The sequence below is a fragment of the Larimichthys crocea genome, chromosome XVIII (genome assembly GCF_000972845.2).
Source record: "Larimichthys crocea isolate SSNF chromosome XVIII, L_crocea_2.0, whole genome shotgun sequence".
Classification (NCBI taxonomy): domain Eukaryota; kingdom Metazoa; phylum Chordata; class Actinopteri; family Sciaenidae; genus Larimichthys; species Larimichthys crocea.
The window spans coordinates 16,527,427-16,548,426 of record NC_040028.1 but is presented as its reverse complement, the minus strand read 5'-3'; the positions used below and the strand labels follow the sequence as shown (position 1 = coordinate 16,548,426).

Genomic DNA, 21,000 nt, shown 5'->3' with positions numbered 1-21,000 from the left:
GTGCAGGGTTTTTTTTTTCTTGCTTCGCCTGCCAACATCAGCACAAACACAAACCCTAGAGTCATTATGACTTCTACACACACACACACACACACACACACACACACACCGCGTGCCATGCAATAACTCGTCCACATGAATGCACGCAGGCACACAACGGCACGATGTGCAATCATTCGCATTCACACACACACACACACACACACACACACACACACAAATACACCTTTCCCACTTGCACCCTATAAACAGCATTTATCAAGTATATTATGATTCTTAGATTACTGGAGGTGCAAGTATTAAAATTAATAAGCTCCATCCCTGTGCTGCGCTCTTCTTCTACCCCTTTACAGGAGCTCCCACCATTTCCCTTCATCCCTCCCTCGATCCGTCGCTTCAGCCCCAGATGGTAAAGCACTGTGACCAATTAAAGACTTCCCTGAGGATAGAACCAGTTATAGCCCTAGCCATCTGACCACTTCTCTGTGAGTGTGTGAGTGTGTGTGTGCGCGTGTACACAAGTAAACATCACAGAACATATCACTGTGTTTTAATCAGTGTACAAAGCCTTGTCTTTGGGCTAAGTTCCATGCGCCTTCTCCCCTAAAAAGGTATGTTGGCAACAGTCTTATCTAAAGCCTTTTTGTATCGTGCATAAATATGCAATGACAAGATCTACAGTATCACTTTGTTACAGCACAGAGCTGAGATTGAGTGGAGCAGTAGTGTGGAAGCTGGCCAGAGGTGCAGAGTATTAGCAGGTGTGTGTGTGTGTGTGTGTGTGTTGGTGTATGTGAAACAGTGTCTTTGAGAACACAAGTGTGGTTAAGGGAGGTGGGCAGCACTCAATCACCAGGCACCCATCCAGCAGGGCAGCAGATGAGGGAGCAACTGTCTGTCTGAGCTGCCAGCACTGAGGGGAATTAGGCATATGCCAACCCCTCCCAGCCCCTCTCATTCATATACACCCACACCCATCTCTCTACCATCGTCCCAAGGTGGCTGCCCTGGCACAGGGGGGCACAGGTGGCAACATATGTCAGCTCTCTGTCCCTCAGTCAGAGTAGGGGGGGGGCTGGTCATGCCTCAATCTGTTTGTGTGCGCACACGCGTGTGTGTATTTCCAGTATTGTCTTTACACAAAAGTCAAAAGTCCTTTCTGCAGCTTTTAGAAATCTGCGAGCGTGTGCATTATTAGATTCTGCACCACAGATTTTAGATAGCGTCGAGTCCCCGAGACGGAGCTTGAGGGTCATAGCTTTGCAAGCCTCGGCGCCGCTTCGCCAAAATGAGTTTTTTTTTTGCTTCTCTCTCTTTTACTTTGCACTTCCAACATCAGCACTCAAGCCTGAGGCCGACTCTACAGCCCACCCTGAAATCCATTACATCTGACGTTTTAACTAAACCTCTGTTTCCCCCCCGTTGCAAATAACAAGGCTGTGATGAGCATGCTAATGAAGGTGGGTGCAATGCTCATCTTTAAACTGGTATCAGCAGCTCTCACTGACAGGAAAAGGATGAGGAGGAGGTGGAGAGTATTGTTGCAACTGACCTCTGGTGAGATAAAAAAGGGTACATGTGCCAGGCCTCTGACCACACCAGCAAATCATAGCTGGGTGTAGTCTGTCTGCACACAAGATGATGTGGTTTCAACTCCATTTCACTTTATTACTTGAGCAGCAGGTGTACCAACACCACCGTGTTGTGTCTAGATCCAAATAAAAAGATACCGCCATGCCCCTTTGGCAAACGATGCAATCCGTAAAAGGGACAGTATTCAAGTTTACTGCTGTCTGATTTTTTAAATGATAGATATTTAACATCAGACTTGCTGGGTTTTCCCACTCCTGCATATGTAACAGTCACCGGCCTGGCACAGCCAAATGGAGTGCAGCTTATGTGGCTCGTGACCACAGCCAGCTGCTTTGCACAAAACAGCTACATCACAGCCAACCACTAGTTGCCCAGGTGCAGTTATTCTTTCTATTAATGACCAGAAATGAAGTTGCAGTTGTTTTTGGACGGATTCTTAACTTTTTTTATAAAGGTTATAAAGTTAGTGTATGTGTGTTGGTGTGGAAATGGATTGGTGGCTGTGAGTGTGATCATTTCTAGGGGATGTATGACTGAGCTATACTTATGGCAGGATAAATATTACTGGTATATTCATTGTGAATATCCATCTTTTTATCTTTTTATTTCATGTCATGCTGGTATGTGCTGCTACGTCTGTACCGTTTGTGGTATGTTGATATGTGTTTTATGGTGCTGTAACCTTCCCTATCTCTAAGACAAATTTCTCCCTGGTGGAGACAAATAAAGAAACCTAACCTAACCTACAATGCCAGTTTTCTGACTCGCCACACACACACACACACACACATATAATACATCACTGAAAAGAGTATCTCAGCATGTGGCTTGAATAACCAGCCTGGAGTGAGGGCGTGAGCGCCAATGTTCTAACACATATGAATGTGCAGAAATGGATTGTGTCCGTGTCAAGCGAGGTTATCAGATATAAATATCTCATACCAGGAAAAAACCTCTCACGCGCTCTTAGATAAGGCTTCAAAGCAGCCGCCCGACATCAAACAATGCAGCAGCAGCAGCAGACTGAACGTCCTGGACCACACTCAACATGAGTCCTGGAGGCTATTATAGCACCGAGTTCCACTCTTTACTGACACACATTTTAACCAACACAAACACTCGTTAGCATATCCCAGCCGCATCCATATTCATGCCGGATTCATATTCACACTGCGGCTCGTGTTCTGTTAATCTCGCCGAGAAGAGGCAGCGGGGGCCCCTGAGGGCCTTAGCGCTTAGCTAAGCTAATCAAATCAACTCCTGAAAAAAAAAAAACAGTGGCGCATCTTTAGCCCATTATATAAAAATCGTTAATAAACATATACGCTCGACACACACACACACACCCACATGTGTGTTTGTTAACATATTAAATCCTCTCTCATTAGCCCTGCTCTGTTAGCGTGGGTGATCGGGATAAACGCAGAGCATCTCCGACATCGTTTATATTTTCGTACGGGGGTAACAACCCAAATTTGCAAAAGACAAGTGTATGCTTGGAAGTGTGTCTGCGGGCTACGAGCGTTTAGAATTGTGTTCAATGGCAACAGCTTCCTAATTAGTCCCACGTACTACTGATATTTTGGAGCAAGAGGCAGGATGCACTTGATATTCTATTGTTCAAGACCAGATTGGTTCAGGTCCAAACTATATTCAGCGTAATCGGATAGGGCAGGTCTGTGTGTATAACACCTGAGTGAATGCGAGTGGATCCCTGTGTTCGTTTGTTTCTGTTGGAGTGCTGAGACACTTTTTTGACAATTGGTGGCACATCCATGCTGCTGCCAGCACTGGCGTTCTCTCTCTGTTTGTTTTCTGTTATTTGTCCGTTTGGACGAAGAGAATTTTGGATCGGGTCCAATTATTCCATCCATCAACTGTTTGTCTGGTAGCGGATTTCAGGTTCATCACTGCGGTCCCCCCCCAAACACTGAACAACGGCTTTCTAGTCTGTTCAGTCACTCAAGTCCATTAACGGGACCTATGATTTGACAATTTTTCTAATGAGCTGACATGTCTGTAGACAAATTTAAAAATTTAGTTACGACTCAAAAACACGTCACTTAATTTTTTTTGTAAACAAGGAGTCCCTCTGATTTGAGGCCATGTGAGGATTAGAGTAAAAAATTTCAAATATTTTTCCACATTTAAGCCAAGAGCCACAGCATTGTACTGATGGCTGCCTGCCCTAATGGACTACACAGTATGAATGTGTCAGGGATTCCCTGTCCGACAACACCGTTTCATTCGCAGTGCCACATGTTAAATTCAGCAGTTGTATTGTCTACCACAGTGATCCTCTGGGTTGTTAAAGCCCTCTTCAGTGATGTTCAGTAGAAAGGATGTCTTCCGATGGGAGCACTACAGCACCGTCTCTCTCAGACTCAATTATGGGTGCGACATCTGTCCTGACTGACAGCTCGCTACGCTGTGTGACTGCGACTTTTTTTTTTTTGTGTGTGTGTGTTTTTTTTCTTTCCCCCCCCATGTGCGTACGTGTCTGTGTCTGTGCCTGGTGGGTCCGAGTGGCAGTAATGTTATTGAGCAGGAAGGCCTGTCCGCTAAAGTAGATGAGATGTGCAAGGAAATGGCAAGCCAGACACAGTGATAAAATCTCCTACCACCATTTGGAGTCCTGCCTAGTCCGCAGCTTAGAGCCAGTATGTGCTAACACACACACACACACACACACACATGCACATGCACGCACAAAAGCCAGAGAGGGGGAATGTATGTGTAAAAAATGAAAGAGAGGTGACGTAAGGCCAGAGAAAGGGAGAGCTACAAGTTTCGCTGCAAGGAGACACGAGGATGATGCCACTTCTCCTCCAGTACATCGCACTAGATCTTTCTTTGTCAACACAAGACTTCCGCAGTATATTTGCCTTTCTCTCTCCTTATTCAATTACTGGCTCCCTCCACAGTCTTGTGCCATGTGCTTCAATCACTGCCTATGCCTTTCTCCTGTGATGAAGCTCAACGAACAGCCGTATTGACAAAACCATATACCTGCCTGACCAACACCAGCTGGGGGTCGAGGCGGTGGACCAGACTGAATCGACTCAGGAGGCTCTGGATTGATGGGAGTGAGAGAGGGAGAGGGAGAGAGAGTGTGTGGGGCGGGGTCTCCATGTCACCCAGCGTAAAGAGACAGAATGTGAGATGACATCTCCACATTCGGTCTATCTCATTAAGTGAAGTGGAGGAGTGCAACTTGGCAGCGCCGACTCCCTCGTGAAGAGAAGAGAAGAGAGGCAACGGGAGAGACGCAAATCAGACGCGCACTCAAGTCACTCACGCTGAGCTCAGCAGAAGCATGATTCAGCCACTCTTACTCTATATGTGTGTTTAGCGGTGCTCAGTGCTCAGCTGTGCTGAGAGAAGAAAAAAAAACACAACACTCCTTTTGCTTTGCCCTCTTCGAGAACTCGCACACACATCGAAACACACACACACTCCATTTTGACCTTGGCTAGGTATTGCTTCACAGATTTCCAGCTTATGGTCGGGCCACAGTTTCATCACATGAAAGCCTTTTTTTTCCCCCCCGCACTAAAATCATGGCGGAGAATAAAATATAGGCCATAAATTTAATGAAAATGAAAAGTGTGACTGCAGAAATGTGGCATTTCACCGCGGTTTGTTCTCAGAATGATTCGCCAAACAGTTCCCCTTCTGCCATAATTGAAATTTCCAGGTCTCATCTGTAGCCCTTTTTGTCCCTTCTTCCTTTCTCTCTTGCTCCTCAATTTGTGCTGGCTAATTGCATTTAGAGCTCGTACGGCGGTTAGTAACTGCGGTAACCTTAGGAGTCACATCAGGCAGGAGAGACTATTTAAAACGCACCCCTATAGCGGCAGTTGTATTGTGGGTAATGCCTCGGGGAGGTGTAACCAATCACATTGGAGTCGAGAGGAGAGCTCATCATTTATTGGTCACACACTCCATTCAGCGTCGCCCCACTACCCATTTCCAGTATCGCCGCCTCTGTCCCCATTCCTCTCTTTTCCAATTTCCTCATCTCTGCCTTTTTTCGCACCGTCCATCTCACTTTCTTTTCTTCAAAACCACTCACTGCCGGAATCTTTTATTCGTGTCACACATCCCGAAGATGAACCTTTTTCTGCCTCTCTCTTGTGCGATGGCGACGAATAACAGAAAGAAACAAGAATGCCTCCGTTTGAAAATTTGCAGAGGCTTTCGTTATCCAACTCCGTTACTACATTACTACAGTGCCGGGAATGGATGGCTACTGCCAAATGCAGAGGCTGAGGTCTGTTTATCTGCCAGCATGCTGACTCCTATGTGCTTTCTAGGACAGTGAGGGTATATGGGAGCTTCATAAGTAAGAGCAGTGTGATACTCGTCTCGGCGAGGGCTTGTTGTTCTGCTGGCTGTTGGACTCGCTCACACACAGGCTGGTGCGTAGGATAAGGACAACCATGATGGCCGTGTCAGGCTGTTGTCCTTTTCTTCTGCAATCTGATGTGTAGGAGGAAGTCAAACAACCCCACACACACACACACACACACACACTTAAACTGTACAAGCGCAAACAAGTACACAGAAACACACTGAAACGCAACATGCTGAGCTTAGTCAATCTTCAGGATCAGAGTACGGAGGAGTGTGCAGAGAAACCACATGTGGCCTTTGACCTCAGAGAGCGTCACGACACGCAGGTTAAACGAAAGCTTCATGTAACTTTTAACCACCACAGAGCGGTGGCGGTTAAAAGACAAACAACAGCACCCACTCCGGTTAAAAACACACACACTCTACGAGGCGTAATAGCTTCAGAAAACGAAATAAAAACCGTTTGAATTGAACCATATTCATTCACCAAGAGAAATCAGAGCCACCGCAGCAGGTAAAGGTTAATGAATAACACTGCAACTGTGTTATTTTAGATTTCAAGGGATGCGAGAACAAATCAGAATTTATGCTTTGGAGCTTTACTGTCAATCAAAAAACACATAAAATACAGAAGAAACTGCCACACTGGTGCATTTATGCGGCATTGGGGAGTCAAGTTTGATTCACTCTATTCAGCCTGTCAGTCTCGTAAAAGAATCGTAAGTGACTACACAGATATGAGCTTGTTAATTATTCATTCACAGTTGTGCTAAAAGAGAAATCTGCATTAATTGCTTTTTGGAGCACTTGGATGCAAGCTGTAAAAAAACACCATATGCACATATGATAAATCAACTTACAAATAAATATGATAAACGTGTAAGCGGCATTTAGCACTTATGAAATTGTATTTTTAGCCACCTGATGAAATCCAATATTCGCCTTACTTCAGCTTCAATCTTGGGGTCGCCACAAACTCCTCGGGGAAATATCTTACTCATTAGCTGCTAAATGCTATGTTCTCCACATAGTCACTAACTGTCTGTCTGCTGCTGAGCCAGGTAGCGTATGGTGGGATTTTAAAGAGTTTTTTAACTGCCTCCAGCTGCTGGAAACAAGGATGATGAGACCGGTGAGACTGAACCAAAACAATTCAGTAGTGGGCTGTAAAAACTGTGAACACCATGAAGGTCTGTAAAACTGAGGGGAAATGCAGAGTTGAGGTGATGATTCTCTGTTGGCATGGTCGCAAGGAGATTTCAGGTTCATTCTTAATATAAAATATTAGTAACGGAAGCGTTAAGCACATTATTTCTCTGATGTTTTGTTTCCCTATTCAAAGCTTTGGAGAGAATAACAATGGAAATGTCAAATGTAACCTTTCTCGGTGTTAAAGAATAATGATTTTCCTGCATCTCTGTGTCACTCCATGATTTAGGGCCATGATGGCCAATTATTCGTTCCACATGTGTAATATTATTGCGCTGCCTAAGGCAGTATCGGCATTTAGGAGGCTGAGCGTGGCAATATTTTGATTTATCTAAGTTTAGTATCACAGAGAGTAAAAAAAAAAAGAAAAAAAGACACAAACACTTTCGCTCTGCTTATTCCCTGAAGAAAAAAAAAAGCATCACGGGCACACACACAAAGAGAAGCGAGGATCATCTTTCCAGACAATTAACAACACACGGCCGAGGTGTCTGATTCTACGTGACAGACAATGCAGCACGTGAAAACACAGCGTCACAGTATCAGGGAGGACGGTGTCCAGGTGCACTGCAGAAACTGTTCTCCTCCTGAGGCGTCAGGTATTAAGTTTCCTTTTAAAGCTCTGCTTTGTACAGTGGATGAAACAGATGCCCGTGAGTAAGCCTTAATGCAGCACTCAGAGTACTACGTGGCCTTCTACCCCTACAATTAACCCAAACACCCCCAACATCCAGACATATACACACACAGACACAAACCTCCTGTCTGCCCTTCTGTGTCACATCCTTACTCCCCCATATTTCTTCCATAAAACTCCCCTGGTTGTGGTTGTCCTTTGACATCACCCTTGAAACACATGTTCTCAAAGGCATTTTTTTTTAAATACAACAGGGCAAGAGCAAAGAGGCCAGAGCTGAAGAGAGAAACGACAGAATGAAAGACGGGAGAATGATGAAGAGAAGAGAGATGAGAGTGCAAGGGTGAGCGAGGGGAGGTAGGACAATGTATTGTTTGTCCGCCACAGTCCAAGGAGGCGTGCAGCTGCTGGGGGGGGGTGGGAGGTGAGGGGTCACAGGGAGGCTGGAGATGGGAGAGACCCCGACGCGTACCCCCCCGACCTCTGAAAGTGGGTTAAGAGGTTAAAGACACAGAAAGGCTCCGATAACAAAATCCCTCAACACCTCCGCTCGCACACTCCAGCTCCCCTCGCACGCATTTCTATAAATACCGTGTGCTATCAGCAGTGCTGTTTTAAAGTGGCCTGCGCCCGAGCCCTGACCCACATTCAGATCATGCTGCTCATACTGGAAAACACGACTGCTGAGGTCCTAACGATGACACGCATTCAACGAAAAACCAGAACCTATTGATCCGTGGAGTGAAAAAAAATGACTTTTTGTTTCCGCAGCCTGGCCTTAAAGTCGTCAGTTCACGCTGGCACACTGGGATAAACACACTTTGATTTAATATTTAATAATTTAATAATTCTGTCAATAAGCATTCGGTTTTGCACTTTGACCCTAAGAGGAAGGTCAACCCGCCGGGGATAAAGGCACGAAGTTATGAAGGGAATGGCATCCCAAACTGCAGCAGCTGTGTCTTCAGTACTGCGGGCATGTTGGGTACATATCTCTGGGAGACAGAGAGATCAGGAAGGAGTAGGAAACTAAGTGCTACTGTTTGAAACAGTCACACACCGCTCCAACACAAGGAAAAAAAACAGTCGGTGTGGGAAGGACGTACGAAAGTTTGTGTGGGTGTGTGAGCGAGATTAGGAGAGAGCTTGGTTTTTCTCTCCGGTCAGAACAGATGGGACTTTGTGTAACTTCCTCTTACACTGTTTCCAAAAGGGTGCACAGATAACAGCTTTGGTTTTTTTAGACATGGTCTGTTTTTTTTTAATTTGTGATGCGCCTGGCTGTCACTGATCTGATTGTGCTGCAAATTTGGCCTTAAGTTTTATGTCAAACCTATGACAACAGGAAATCATGTTCAAGTTCTCAGGACATGTAGGCCGGGCAGCTACCCGAGGCCCCGCACAACCTCATGGGGGCATGTCGCTGGAATAAGCAACACTGATTGCATTGTACAGTGTCAAAATTGAGTTGAAATCCCTTCAAATCTTTAAATACTCCTAAATAAATGTATGTTTAATCAAATTACTGAGGTCTTTTAGCACCCCACATGCAACAGAACTTGAAACCCCTGACGTGATGTAATCACAACACCACTGCAGAGGCGACTCCCCTGCTGGATGTCAGTTTAATATAAAGGATTGCATCACCATGTTCGGGTATCTGTATCGCATATATGTAATCGCGTCACCAAAATACTTGTGCACCCCGAGTACATGCGTGTCCTCATTCTCTGCATTTGGAGCACCAGAGATAAACTACAGCTACTAACTATAGCACCAAACACTGGGGCAGGGTACCTTTAAAGAACGGGTAGGTAATTAGTTTGTGATGACCTATTCCGAGGCCGATTTATCAGTAAACACACATTGTTCATGTCCACACATACGGGAACCTTTAAGCAGGGTCGGCTCTGTGTTTTAACATCTTGATCAGCCTGGGTGTATGTGTGTAACGTCACCACACGAGCATCTGTTGTAACAATGTGTGCTTTATCTGTACACACAGGTGGTTCATCTGTAGATTGACATGTGTGTGTGTGTGTGCTTAGAGACTTACCGGTGAGGTTTGTGCGTGCACTGTAGGATCCCAGGTACTGGCCGTCTGTGTTGGGTGTGTAACACTCAAACAGACCCTGGTCTTTAGCCAGCACTTTGGTGATGTGGAGCACAGCTGAGTCGCGGCTCAGCCTCTCCACATAGATCTCTTTGCTATTCACCCTCTGGGCATAAACGGAGTAGGCATAGTTTGGCTGAGCCGTGCTGACGATGCGGATCTCCCTGTCCGGAGCCGATGGTAGATACATGGACCACTCGAAGTCTTGTTCCACCCCGTCCTTGTAGCCCGTCACATTGCACCAGATTGTCACGTGAGAGCCCTCGGTACGGATCAGCGGTCCACTTTGCACCGTTACGACTCTCTGAGCCACGGCAACACCGGCTACAGGCGGAGGTGGGATGAGAGAGAGAGAGAAAAAAAAAGAGAGAACACGGGTTACAAAACTGCGGCTTAAATATTTAACGTTGGCAGAGTTTGTGCACCTTACATCTTCCAGAAAACACAGAAACAACGTGACATGTGCAGCTGAGCATTCTTGGAGAGCGTTTATGGAGGCTGAAGTGTGCACAGACACACTCTCACACGCAGTTTCTCACCACAAAACCACTTGAAACATTCGCAGCAACTCTTTTTAACAGCTGAGATCCGAATCACGCTCGCTGCCATCACATGCACTAACATGTTAACCGTCCATCACACGAACGGCGCCGCGGCTCTACTACACTGAGGCGAGAGGCAGACGTATGGGAGCTGATGTGAGAGGTCAGTGTGAGCTGGTTAAACACGACTCAGCAGGGTATAATCAGCCGCCAGGCTGTGCACGTACAGGTATTTTTGAAATACAGTTTTGTTTTGACACATCCATAATCTTTAGTCCTCGTCATTAGTCCTGAGTGAGGATGTACAGAGCACAGATTAGAGCTATTGTCAAGTTATATTAATAGATAAATAGCAACCATCTGTCCAAATGGAAATATTGTTTGATTTCATATAAATGAAATGCCAGAATGCCCAGTTTAATCATATGCATTTCAACACTGGGCTGTCAGAGGTCAAACTGCAATCTGAAAAATATAGTAACTGAATAATAACTCACTTATTTATCCTGCCCTAGACTAGAACTACAAATTCAGTTTTGATCCCAGCTCCTTTTCCATTCGAGGGAGTCAATCATTTGCATTTTGTAAATAAAAACTAAGGCTGTCGTAATCTAAGAAGGATAAACCTCAAACTCAAATGTTTCATGTTTACGGTGAGAAACGTCTATTCCCACACTTTGTCCTCGTTAAACAAAACATGTAATTGTTAGGACTGAACCACGAATCACGCACTGAGAGCTGACTTACGGTTAAGCCCCTCGCGTAGACAGATTATTACTATTCTGTACGTCGCTTTGCAGCCTATATTTAGGTAGACAGCATATGTGAATCCTGCCTCAACCCCTTGCATACTCACACACATACACACACACACACAAACGCACACACACACACCAAACACACACACACACACACAGTATTCACCATTCACGGAACAACTACAAACATCTCTCTCATTGGGGCCAGAGACAACAGAGCACTTACACATACCCCCTCAAATCCAGACAGAGCGACAAGTACGATGTTTCCTGTCTGCACAAGCAACTGGGGATTGCAGCTGTGTTTGTGTGTGTGTGTTGTGCGCATGTGTGTGTGTGTGTGTGTGTGTGAGAAAGTCTGTAAGATGCTGTGACTGTGGGCACAATGCTTGGCATTAATAATTCACCAAAACAGCTTTTTAACTTCAACATCCTCTCTCTTCTCATCGTAACTTTCTCACACTTACAGCCTACCTTTCATTTAAAGTGTGCGTGCGTTTACACCGACGTGTGTACGACCACACGCAACTTTGTGTGTGTGTGTGTGTGTGTATCATATGTCTTATTTCCTTCTTGTGCTAAAAGCTTCGGGTCTTTTGTTACTTTTTAAAAGACACATGAGCTTATGAAGTCTGAATAAATCTGTGATTTCTTCCTCACTTGGCACAGCAAAGTGAAAAAACTCATCAGATCAATCAGTCCTTATGGCTCGATTTCTTCTGAAACGGACCCCCGCAGGACTAATTAAGACATAAATTATAAAAGTCCACTCATGAATGCCATAACTTTAAAACTTTAACCCTGTTCTTAAAGAAAAGGAAATGGTTTTATTTTGCACTCAAGTGGCACAATTATCTGCATACGAGCAGCCTCTAAGTTACAAAATGTGAGTTCTATATAATTAGGTTAAGTTTAAAGTCTGTTAAACTCACTCTAATGTCACCAAACCACACCAGATGTGCCCCTACAGGCAAATTATAGGGACTCTATACAAGGCTATAAATAATAAAATAAGTCAACTAGTTCCCCAAATGTATTTTTGAATAATCCCGTACTTGTTGATGTTTCCCCACGTGCACACTGCTTATAATTTCCATGCGGTCCTGCTGTATGAAATCACACGTCTCTTGATGCTTTCTTTACACAAATATAATAAACATAATCAACAACAAACTAATCATCAAAGATAGTGGAAAAATAATAATGAATTGCATATCCTTCTACAGATTTCTGTTGGTAGCTGGAAATATATATGATGTTTGTATCTCTGTTCTACATCTCTAATAAACTTCTGTTAAACTGCAAGGAGGTTCATGAGATTACTACCTAACACAGCTTCTCAGTCCCGTCGCACATTTCTTTCCCACCTGCACACATACTGCTGCTGTATCACACTGCCGTTAAAATCTAGAGCACGTAACCCGCTAAATATTTGGCCACTGGCATTTAAAAAGAAGTCGGCTTCCACGGTAAGAAAAAAAATAACCAAACACCCTCGCCTTAAAAAAAAAAACTGAGATTGACAGAAAGCCTCTAGTGAAGTGAAGCTGACTGACTGGCTGAGCATGTGATGGGATGCATTAGGTATGAGACAGCCATCTATTCTGACTCAGGCCTTGGTTCCCTGTTTTTTTTTTTTGTCAGTGTTCTAATTTGGCGGCACCCGGTCTACCCACATTCAGCTTCAGATCAGGTCAGAGCTGTACGGCTGCGTCACTGCTTCTCATGTTGCAGCTACTCATCTAGAACTGCTGGAAACATATTACTCATAAAAATAAAAAATAAAAAAGATACTACTCATACTGTGTTGGTGCACTAAGAGCCTCCCTCCACCCGCCTGTCTCCTGTCATCCTCCCGAAACAAGCTGCCTCCTTTACTTCTGATTACTCTCGCTCCCTTCCTCCCATCATCAATCCTCCCCTCCGTCCTGCCCCTCCACACTCACTCCTCTCTCTCTGTATATTCCTGTCTCCTCTCTGTGCCTCGCGGTTCTCTGCGTCTTTTCAGGCAGGATTTAAGCAGCTCTGTGAAACTTCAAAGTGCCCATCGTTCTGCAGGCTGTTTAGAAAAGGCTGACAATGACATACCAAACCCTGCAGACCTTCAGCTGATCGCTCCATTCCACCAACCTTCCACAATAATCCTGTGCCCGCAACCACCACCACCCCCCCATTTCTTGACCTCTGGGCAGCGCCGGTGCCCATATTTTCCTCGACAAGGCCTCAGATTTTCTATTATTAACGTCGCTCATCTTCATCTCTGCATCCCGCTGATGTCTTGCTAACCCTCTCCTCCTCCCGCCCTCACCGCCTCTCGCCTTTCCTGCTCGTGTGTCTCATCTCTGCTGCCGGTGGCTTCCCACACAGTTTGATGAGTGGATACAGGAAAACACGCATCCCGCGTCAGAGAGTGAGTGGCCATGGACAAGCTCTCTTACTGACCTTGCTGTTTGTCGGCGGAAGCACACGGAGCAAGGACTCTAAACACACATACACACGCACACTCACACACACACACACACACACACAAAGCTGCAAAGAGGATTATGCTAAGTGGAAGGGGGGTTAAACACTAATCCAATCATTTGTGGCCAGTGTCTTATTCTCAGTGGAAACAGCAGCGAGGCCACTAGCATTCAAGCCTACCAGTCACATCATCACTCTTCTATGACACAGGATAATTATACACCTAGAAAGGTGTATAATAAAAACTCTGCAGGGTGTAAATGATACGGAGGACATTCACAGCAGTGTGGAGATGTGCTAATGTGGAGATTTGAGCTGTCCATCACCTCTTCTCACTTTGCTTTCATTTCTAATTACACACCACACACCGACACAAGTGCTGTACCCCACACACACAAAAGCAGAGGAAATCCAGAGATGACGTGCCAGCAAAGTGTGAGCAGATACTTTGCCTGAATAGGGTATGAACAACTCAAGTATCGAGTCTAGTACGACCAGAAATAAGTCTCTCCTCTCTTACCCACTTTTATTTAGAGAAGCGAAACTGCCTCTGAAAACAATGTTTCATTGTCTTCATGCACACTCTTCTTGATTTTCTGCTGCATGTATGAAGGGGGTCACCTCGTTATCAAGCGATTAGACAAGTAAAACGGAATTTCTTGGAAACGAGCTATGGTTGGGCGACTGAATGTTGGCTATCACAATCCATCGCTGGTTGTTTTTTTTTTTTGGGGGGCTGATTTATTTGGCTAATTTAATGGCCTGCCTCCAAAGAACAAATGAGCCCCAACCCTTGAATGAATATATACAAAAGGGGCCAATTAATAATGCAGTCACCTCATAAATTGCAGCTTTTCTTTGTGTGACAGAAGATAAACCTTCTGTTTTTTCTAAATCTGTTTTTTCAACCAATTTTTGGCCAAATCTTCCAACGTTTCAGTCAAAATCTTATAGCGGATGTGTGATGTCTGCTCATGTCACCAAGCAACAGTCAATCAAATGTGAATAAACCACACCCACACAATCTTGGTGAGTGTTAAACTCTTAATTAATACTAACTAATAATGCTTTCTTCTGAACTTTAACACTATATTTTGGGTCTTTAATAAAGAAATATATAGAGCTAACTATATCTATACTGTTGTTGGCCCTTGGTATCCCTCAGTTTCGGATCAAAATCCAAATTCTGTGGTGTTACTGTCCTCAAAACTTTTCTACAAAAACTTTTGGGGAAAGTTGAAGAGCAGGGGAAGTGAAGTAACTCCAGCCAGTGAAATATGAATTAAATATGAACATGCTTGCTAGATGTAAAAAAAAAAGAAAAAGAAAGAAATGGACCTAGTCAGTGTCCTACCTCCCCATGGGAGGTTCAGACTCATACTGTAGATCTGAAATCTTGTGAAGCTTCCCAGACAGCGAGGTGGTGATGAGAAAACGAAAGGATTGCCTGGCGAGAGGAGAGGCAAAAATGGAAGAGCGAGGAAGCTAAAGAGAAAATGATAGCTGCCTCCAGGGCGCTGAACACCACAAAAAAAAAACGCACTGAACTAAGTGAATATACAAGCGAACCGCTGACTTGTGCGGCGCATATACTGTATGTATGACAGAGAACTAAACGATGGAGAAAAGATGAAGAGCATTTTGCTTCTTGATGCTTCTCGGCACTGGTTAACCATTCTCCAAAATCACACTGAGTCCTTCTCCCTCTAGGCCCCTGAAAGCATTTGACCCTGTTAACATCATTACCAGAGAGAGCATGAGTGCCAGGGAGACAGAGAGATTCCAAGATGAGGGAAAACTGGAGGGAGAAAGATAAAAGAGGGAGAAAGAGGAGACATTTTCAAGGCAAGGGAGACGGTAACATTTAGAGAGGATAGGGGGGCATGGATCCAAGCGCTTCCTAAAATTGTGCAACAATGCGCTTCATTATACTGCAGCCTACGCAGTGACAATTTTTCTTTCATTTCCTCTCATCATCTACATCTCAATTCTACATAAGTTAATTTGTGCCTCTGCGGATGTTATTGTACAAACTCACTGTCCTTGGCTGTTCGCTCTTTGTGCCGTGTATGCACGTCAGCCAGATTTTGCTTTCACAGCTTGCTCGGATTCTTGGATCTTTCATTGATGGGGTCCAAGCAGCACTAAATATTACAAATTCAGGACTCATTCTCTTGCCCTTTTTTCCTACTACTCGTCCTTCCTGCTGTGATAATCACCGTCTGAGTCAGAATGTAGAAATCAGTGTAGCGTGGCTGTCATTAACAACCTCTGACCCTTTTGCCAGCGTCGTTAAGTTTCGACAAATCCCATATCCACTGCCAGATTTGCGAAATGAGACGTGTGAGGGAGACTGCATATTTATTCTGTACTGAAGAGATGGCTAAATTATTATTTTTTTGGGTGTTCAAGGGAATACACCGTAGCTGCCGGAAGCCCGTCCGCTGGGAAACAGGTGTGAGTGTTTGACATTGAGCGACAAAGAGAGACTAAGTGTTCCGACTTCGATTAGGAAGCCAGTTTAGACAGGCCGGCCGGCAAAGCTGCAACAGCTGACAAACAGTTACAACAACTGCCCAGGCAGGTCTAATCAGGGAAAGAACAAAAGAGCGTCAGAGCGTTCGGAGTAGAAGGATGAAGCAGATGCACCGTACGTCACTACTTAATCTTTGTATGGCTCAAGGAAGTGAGCCAGTTGGTGTCGGTGAGGGACTGGGGGAGTTTTTGTAAGTTGTCGAGAAGGAAACTCCCCATCATACTTTTCACTTATCTTTTGGAAAGCAGGCAAAATAGCCGGAGGGCAACGAGAGAACCAAACATAAAGAAGCAGACATATACATGTATTCAGGCCACCTCGGAGTAGTAGTAGTAGTTCACATGCCAATTCTGTATCTTTCTCCGAAATATTTACTGCTTCTAAATGAGTTCATTTCATGTTTCAGGATATACAATTATTGACTGTGATGAATGAAATATGAAGCTGCGGCCAGCAGGCTCAGCAGGCAGCTTGGCAGGTGATCTGCCTACCAGCACCTTTAAAACTCGGATTAAGATGTATGTTACAGAGGTTACGTGCTGTACACTTTCTTGGCTTCCAGCAGTAACTCGCAGCCAAGAAACTGTTGTGTTAGTTTCGGAGGAGCCAGACTAGCAGTTACCCCGTTTTTATTCATTTATGCTGAGCTCAGCTGACCGACTGCACACCTGTTCAAGATGATGGTAGCTTTGGGTTTTGGCTTTCATGTCGTTTCAAGTTCATAGGGTCCATGCCAAATTGTAAAGTCTAATTTTTGTGACTCAGAACGTTGATGTCACACCTGGGTCATATTGTCCTCTGTTCTCGCTATGCCAACTAGTCTTGATTTATTGGCCCCCGTGGGCTACACAACAGTCATGACCCCACCTGTGTTGTTGCTCATAACAGCTGGTGAAACCAGGATGGAAACAATGTGGGGGTGGTGCAGGGTATTTTAAGGCCAATTCATACTTCTGTGTCAGTGTGTTACTGTACATTAAAAATGTTGCGTACGGGCTCTGCTTGCCTAAGCAGAAATGTAATTTTTTTTTTTTTCTGATTGCCGGTAGTGGATAGCGTCAACAACATGGAGCACATCATAATCTATCCTTCACTGCCTAACAGCTGCCTCTTCATCCTCCCCTCCTACACCCGTCAGCTGCTTCTCCTTCCTGTTTGACCAAGATGGAAAGTAGCTGTTGAGTTTTTACTCCGTCATCCTGAGCGATCATTTGAAAAAAAAAAAAAACACATAATCAGGCCTCTCCGAAGCATTTAAAAAAGATTTTCATCAAATCATTTCAATCAAAACAGACTCTCTCATCCAGCAATGCTGCCATTTATCAAATTATGCCGCTTTATCGCTCTGCCTCTCAACGTGAAGGCGATGGAATATAAACTACGGACCACTGTGGAACTTTATTAGGGGACGAGGGAACGATTACACGACTCTGCGATGTAGCTTTGCAGCTGTGGAGGGAAAGCCTATGCAGAGCTATAAATTCATCGTTACATATGGTGGAGTACGGTGACATCTTGATGAATAAACATAATTAAAGCCTAAAAACTTGTGTGTGCATTTGAAGAGAATTCCTTACAGACCCTTGATGATTTCGAGAAGGATAGGGAGAGAAACTGCAGCTGGATTGCAATGTCTTTTTTAGCCTCAGTCCAAATAACAACAGTACAAAAACAAAAAAAAGAAAATTTGCATTTGCGACGAACTAATTTGACTGTAGAGCGTCGACGGTCTGAGCGATGCCATGCTGTGCCAGGACACACTCACACACCCCTTCTATACACATACACTCATTCACAAATCAAAAATAAAACTATAATATTATGCTATACTATATTTGATTCATACATCACTCAACCCAGCAGGCAGAACGCAGGAAATCAATCAACAGCTGCACGTAAAGAAAATCCAGGACTGTATATACAGGAAGTAATTATACACTCCATCATTCTCCTCATAAACGACCCTGTCAACTTGCTTTTAAACTCCACCACATACATCACTGAATAGAGGCAATGATTTGAAGACACTTGACAAAAAAAAGAGCGGCTTTAAAAACCTACACCCCGTGTTTATCACCAACATTTGGAGAACATCCAAGTCGCGACGTGAAAGACAAAGATAATTATATAAAAGTTTCAGTGCCATATTGTACAGAGTATATGTGTCTATATGTACATGGATCTATAATTGTATGGGGTCACACGGAGGCGGGTAGACATTTACAGTGTGACAGATGGTTACAGTTCGTCTGTACGCGGCGAACAAAAAGACGTGGCAGCTCTGTCTGCGAGCCACGAGGTTAGTAGTTAGAGGTGCCAATCATCCTTTCAATAAGAATACTGTTTATTCGTGTATAACATTGCAGGAGACAAAAGGGTCAAGATGGGGTGGGGACAGAGGAAAGTTGTCAAACTGGTTGTACCACACACACACACACACACACATATACACACATATATATACACACACACACACACTCCCATCCAGTACATTAAGAGCCTCAATCCACTCCCATCCCCATATCCATTAACTCTGCAAGGACACCTGCTACCCTACTAACCTCATCTCCCCCAACCCCCAGTCCCACCCGACCTCACCCCCTCCCTCAAACACACACACACACACACACACATCCCCCACCCTGTTTCAGTGACAAAGCACTGTGGTCTCAAATCCATCCCCAAACAACCCTTTGTCACACATTCGCAGATTAAAGAAGAGATAGACTTCATAATATCCCGTCATGAGCGACTGTTACATCGGAGTCGACTGAATGTTTCCGTTAATTGTTGTGAAAGAATGCGAGGCTGTAAAAAAAACACTCAGCTATCTTCGGTCATTATCCATCTCCTGCTTGTGCACAATTAAGCCCCGACAGCTGTATCTACTTTATGTACAGTGGTTACTTTTTTTTTTTTTTTTTTTTGGTATGACTGGCAGCTTGCTATCAGTTCCCACGTTTACGCATTAAGCCGTAGATTGGAAAGGAAACTAATTAACTATTAATTAGTCTACTTCAAACAGACTTTTCTGCCATTGTCAGTCATTTTGCCTTTCGGCGAGTAAAAGACATGCGCTTGTAAATTCATGCATTTATGCATAAGCAATTAAACATAAACACACACACACACACACACACACATACACATATATACCTCTTCGGTTTTAGGTATAAAGTGGAAAAAGAAAGCAGCGCATCAACAGAACATAACCGCAAAGTGAGTGAAGTGCTCTCCATCATTGCATAAGGGGGGAAAAAAAAACGTTCATATGTGTTGACATTTCATGTGCACAGACACACACACACCTCTGGATGTGCATGTGCCACTGAAAGTGGTGGATCGTCGTTATGCAGGTGTGGAGCCGTCGCCATAGTTACGGCGCCTGGTGTGTATCCCACCAGCGTGGGATCTGCTTGGGTGGAGGATCAAGCAGGGGGAGCAGGGGAGTGTGGCTGCGCTGAAGGACAGCAGCTCTGAGCTCTGTGGGTGCTTTGTGTGTGTGTGTGTGTGTGTGTGTGTGTGTGTGTGTGTGTGTGTGTGCACATGGAGGAGTAAAGTGGAATTCACTCGCCGGCCAGTCATCATCACTCCCAACACAGAACAGCAGAGAGAGAGAGAGGGGGGGGAGCAGACCGAATTTAAAAAGGCGAAGGGGGCTGGGATGGGCTATTAACTGTGCAGGGAAGGTGCTCGTAAAACAGTCCAAGGTAGATGTGGCTGTTAAACACAGACTCCTCCTCTGATACTGTGAGGAAGATGAAAATATCTGGCTTGGATCACACTTGGGGGCAGTTTCTAATTAGTGCTCTTTGAAGAGGAGGTGGGCTGGCTTTGGTATTGTTCAAAAAGAAGAAGAAGAAAAAAAAGAGTGGGGGAGGGAGGTCAGGGGCTATTCACTGACGGAGGAGGAGGAGGAGGAGGCAGCTGGAGTACCTTTTGAGTGAGATAATGCAAATCATCCCAAAAGAAGAAACACTTAGGAGGTTTCCAGACTCATTGGCTAAAAAGGTGTTGTTGGGTTGTTATCACAAAAACACGAGATACAAGCTCAGGCGTGACGGGACGTGTAGTCCTGGCAGGGGGTTCAGATCTGGGAGAGTCCTGACAGTTAAACAGAGGCGCCGCTGTTGCTGCTGCTTCTGTTGCTGTTGCTGCTGCAGTCAAAATCAGACACAAAGCAGACGCTGCCTCTGCTCCGACTCCTGCTCCAGCCACTTTCCTGATTCATTGTGGCAGGCAGGAAGTCTCCCTCAAGAACTTTGTTTCACTTCACACAGCCACTCATCTCCCCAGGAGGACTGGGGGGGAGAGACTACGGCTCAGATCTGGGTCACGGGGGAGGATCATCATTAAAATAAGAAAAAGAAAAAAAAAAAACAGGAAAATCTGCATGAGAAGACTAGCTTTGATTATCCACAACTATCTTTGGAATTTGATTCATTGCTCTGCCGGCAGTTCAATCCCACGTTTTCCTTAATCTCTACTGAAAGCTCCGTTGGAGGAAAAGTTGCTTTATTCCTTCGCACTATAACTTTTCACCTTGGAGAGGACAGACAGGGGAGGAGACCTTTTAACAGGGTACAGTGGTGCTGTAGTAAAACTGCAGTGGTAGTTGGGTGTGAGTTTCTGCAGCAGACTGTGAAGTCTGTATTACAGGGCAATTACTTGCCCTCTGGGTTAGGGAGACACCGGTAACTGGTATTTGACTTCAGGTGCTCCTCATGCAGAAAAACATGCTCCTGCTAGCACGATCACACAGCGATCATCCAGTTTAACGTGACCGATAA

General features: G+C 44.7%; 1 protein-coding gene across 1 annotated transcript in view; it reads right to left on the bottom strand.

Moving 5' to 3' along the window:
- Positions 1-21,000, bottom strand: part of igsf3 (immunoglobulin superfamily, member 3) — a 63,815-nt gene that overhangs the window by 36,469 nt on the left and 6,346 nt on the right. Inside the window, exon 2 of the mRNA XM_010749690.3 lies at positions 9,852-10,232. Within this exon, the coding sequence (XP_010747992.3) occupies positions 9,852-10,232 (381 nt within the window). The remainder of the gene's footprint in view (positions 1-9,851; positions 10,233-21,000) is intronic.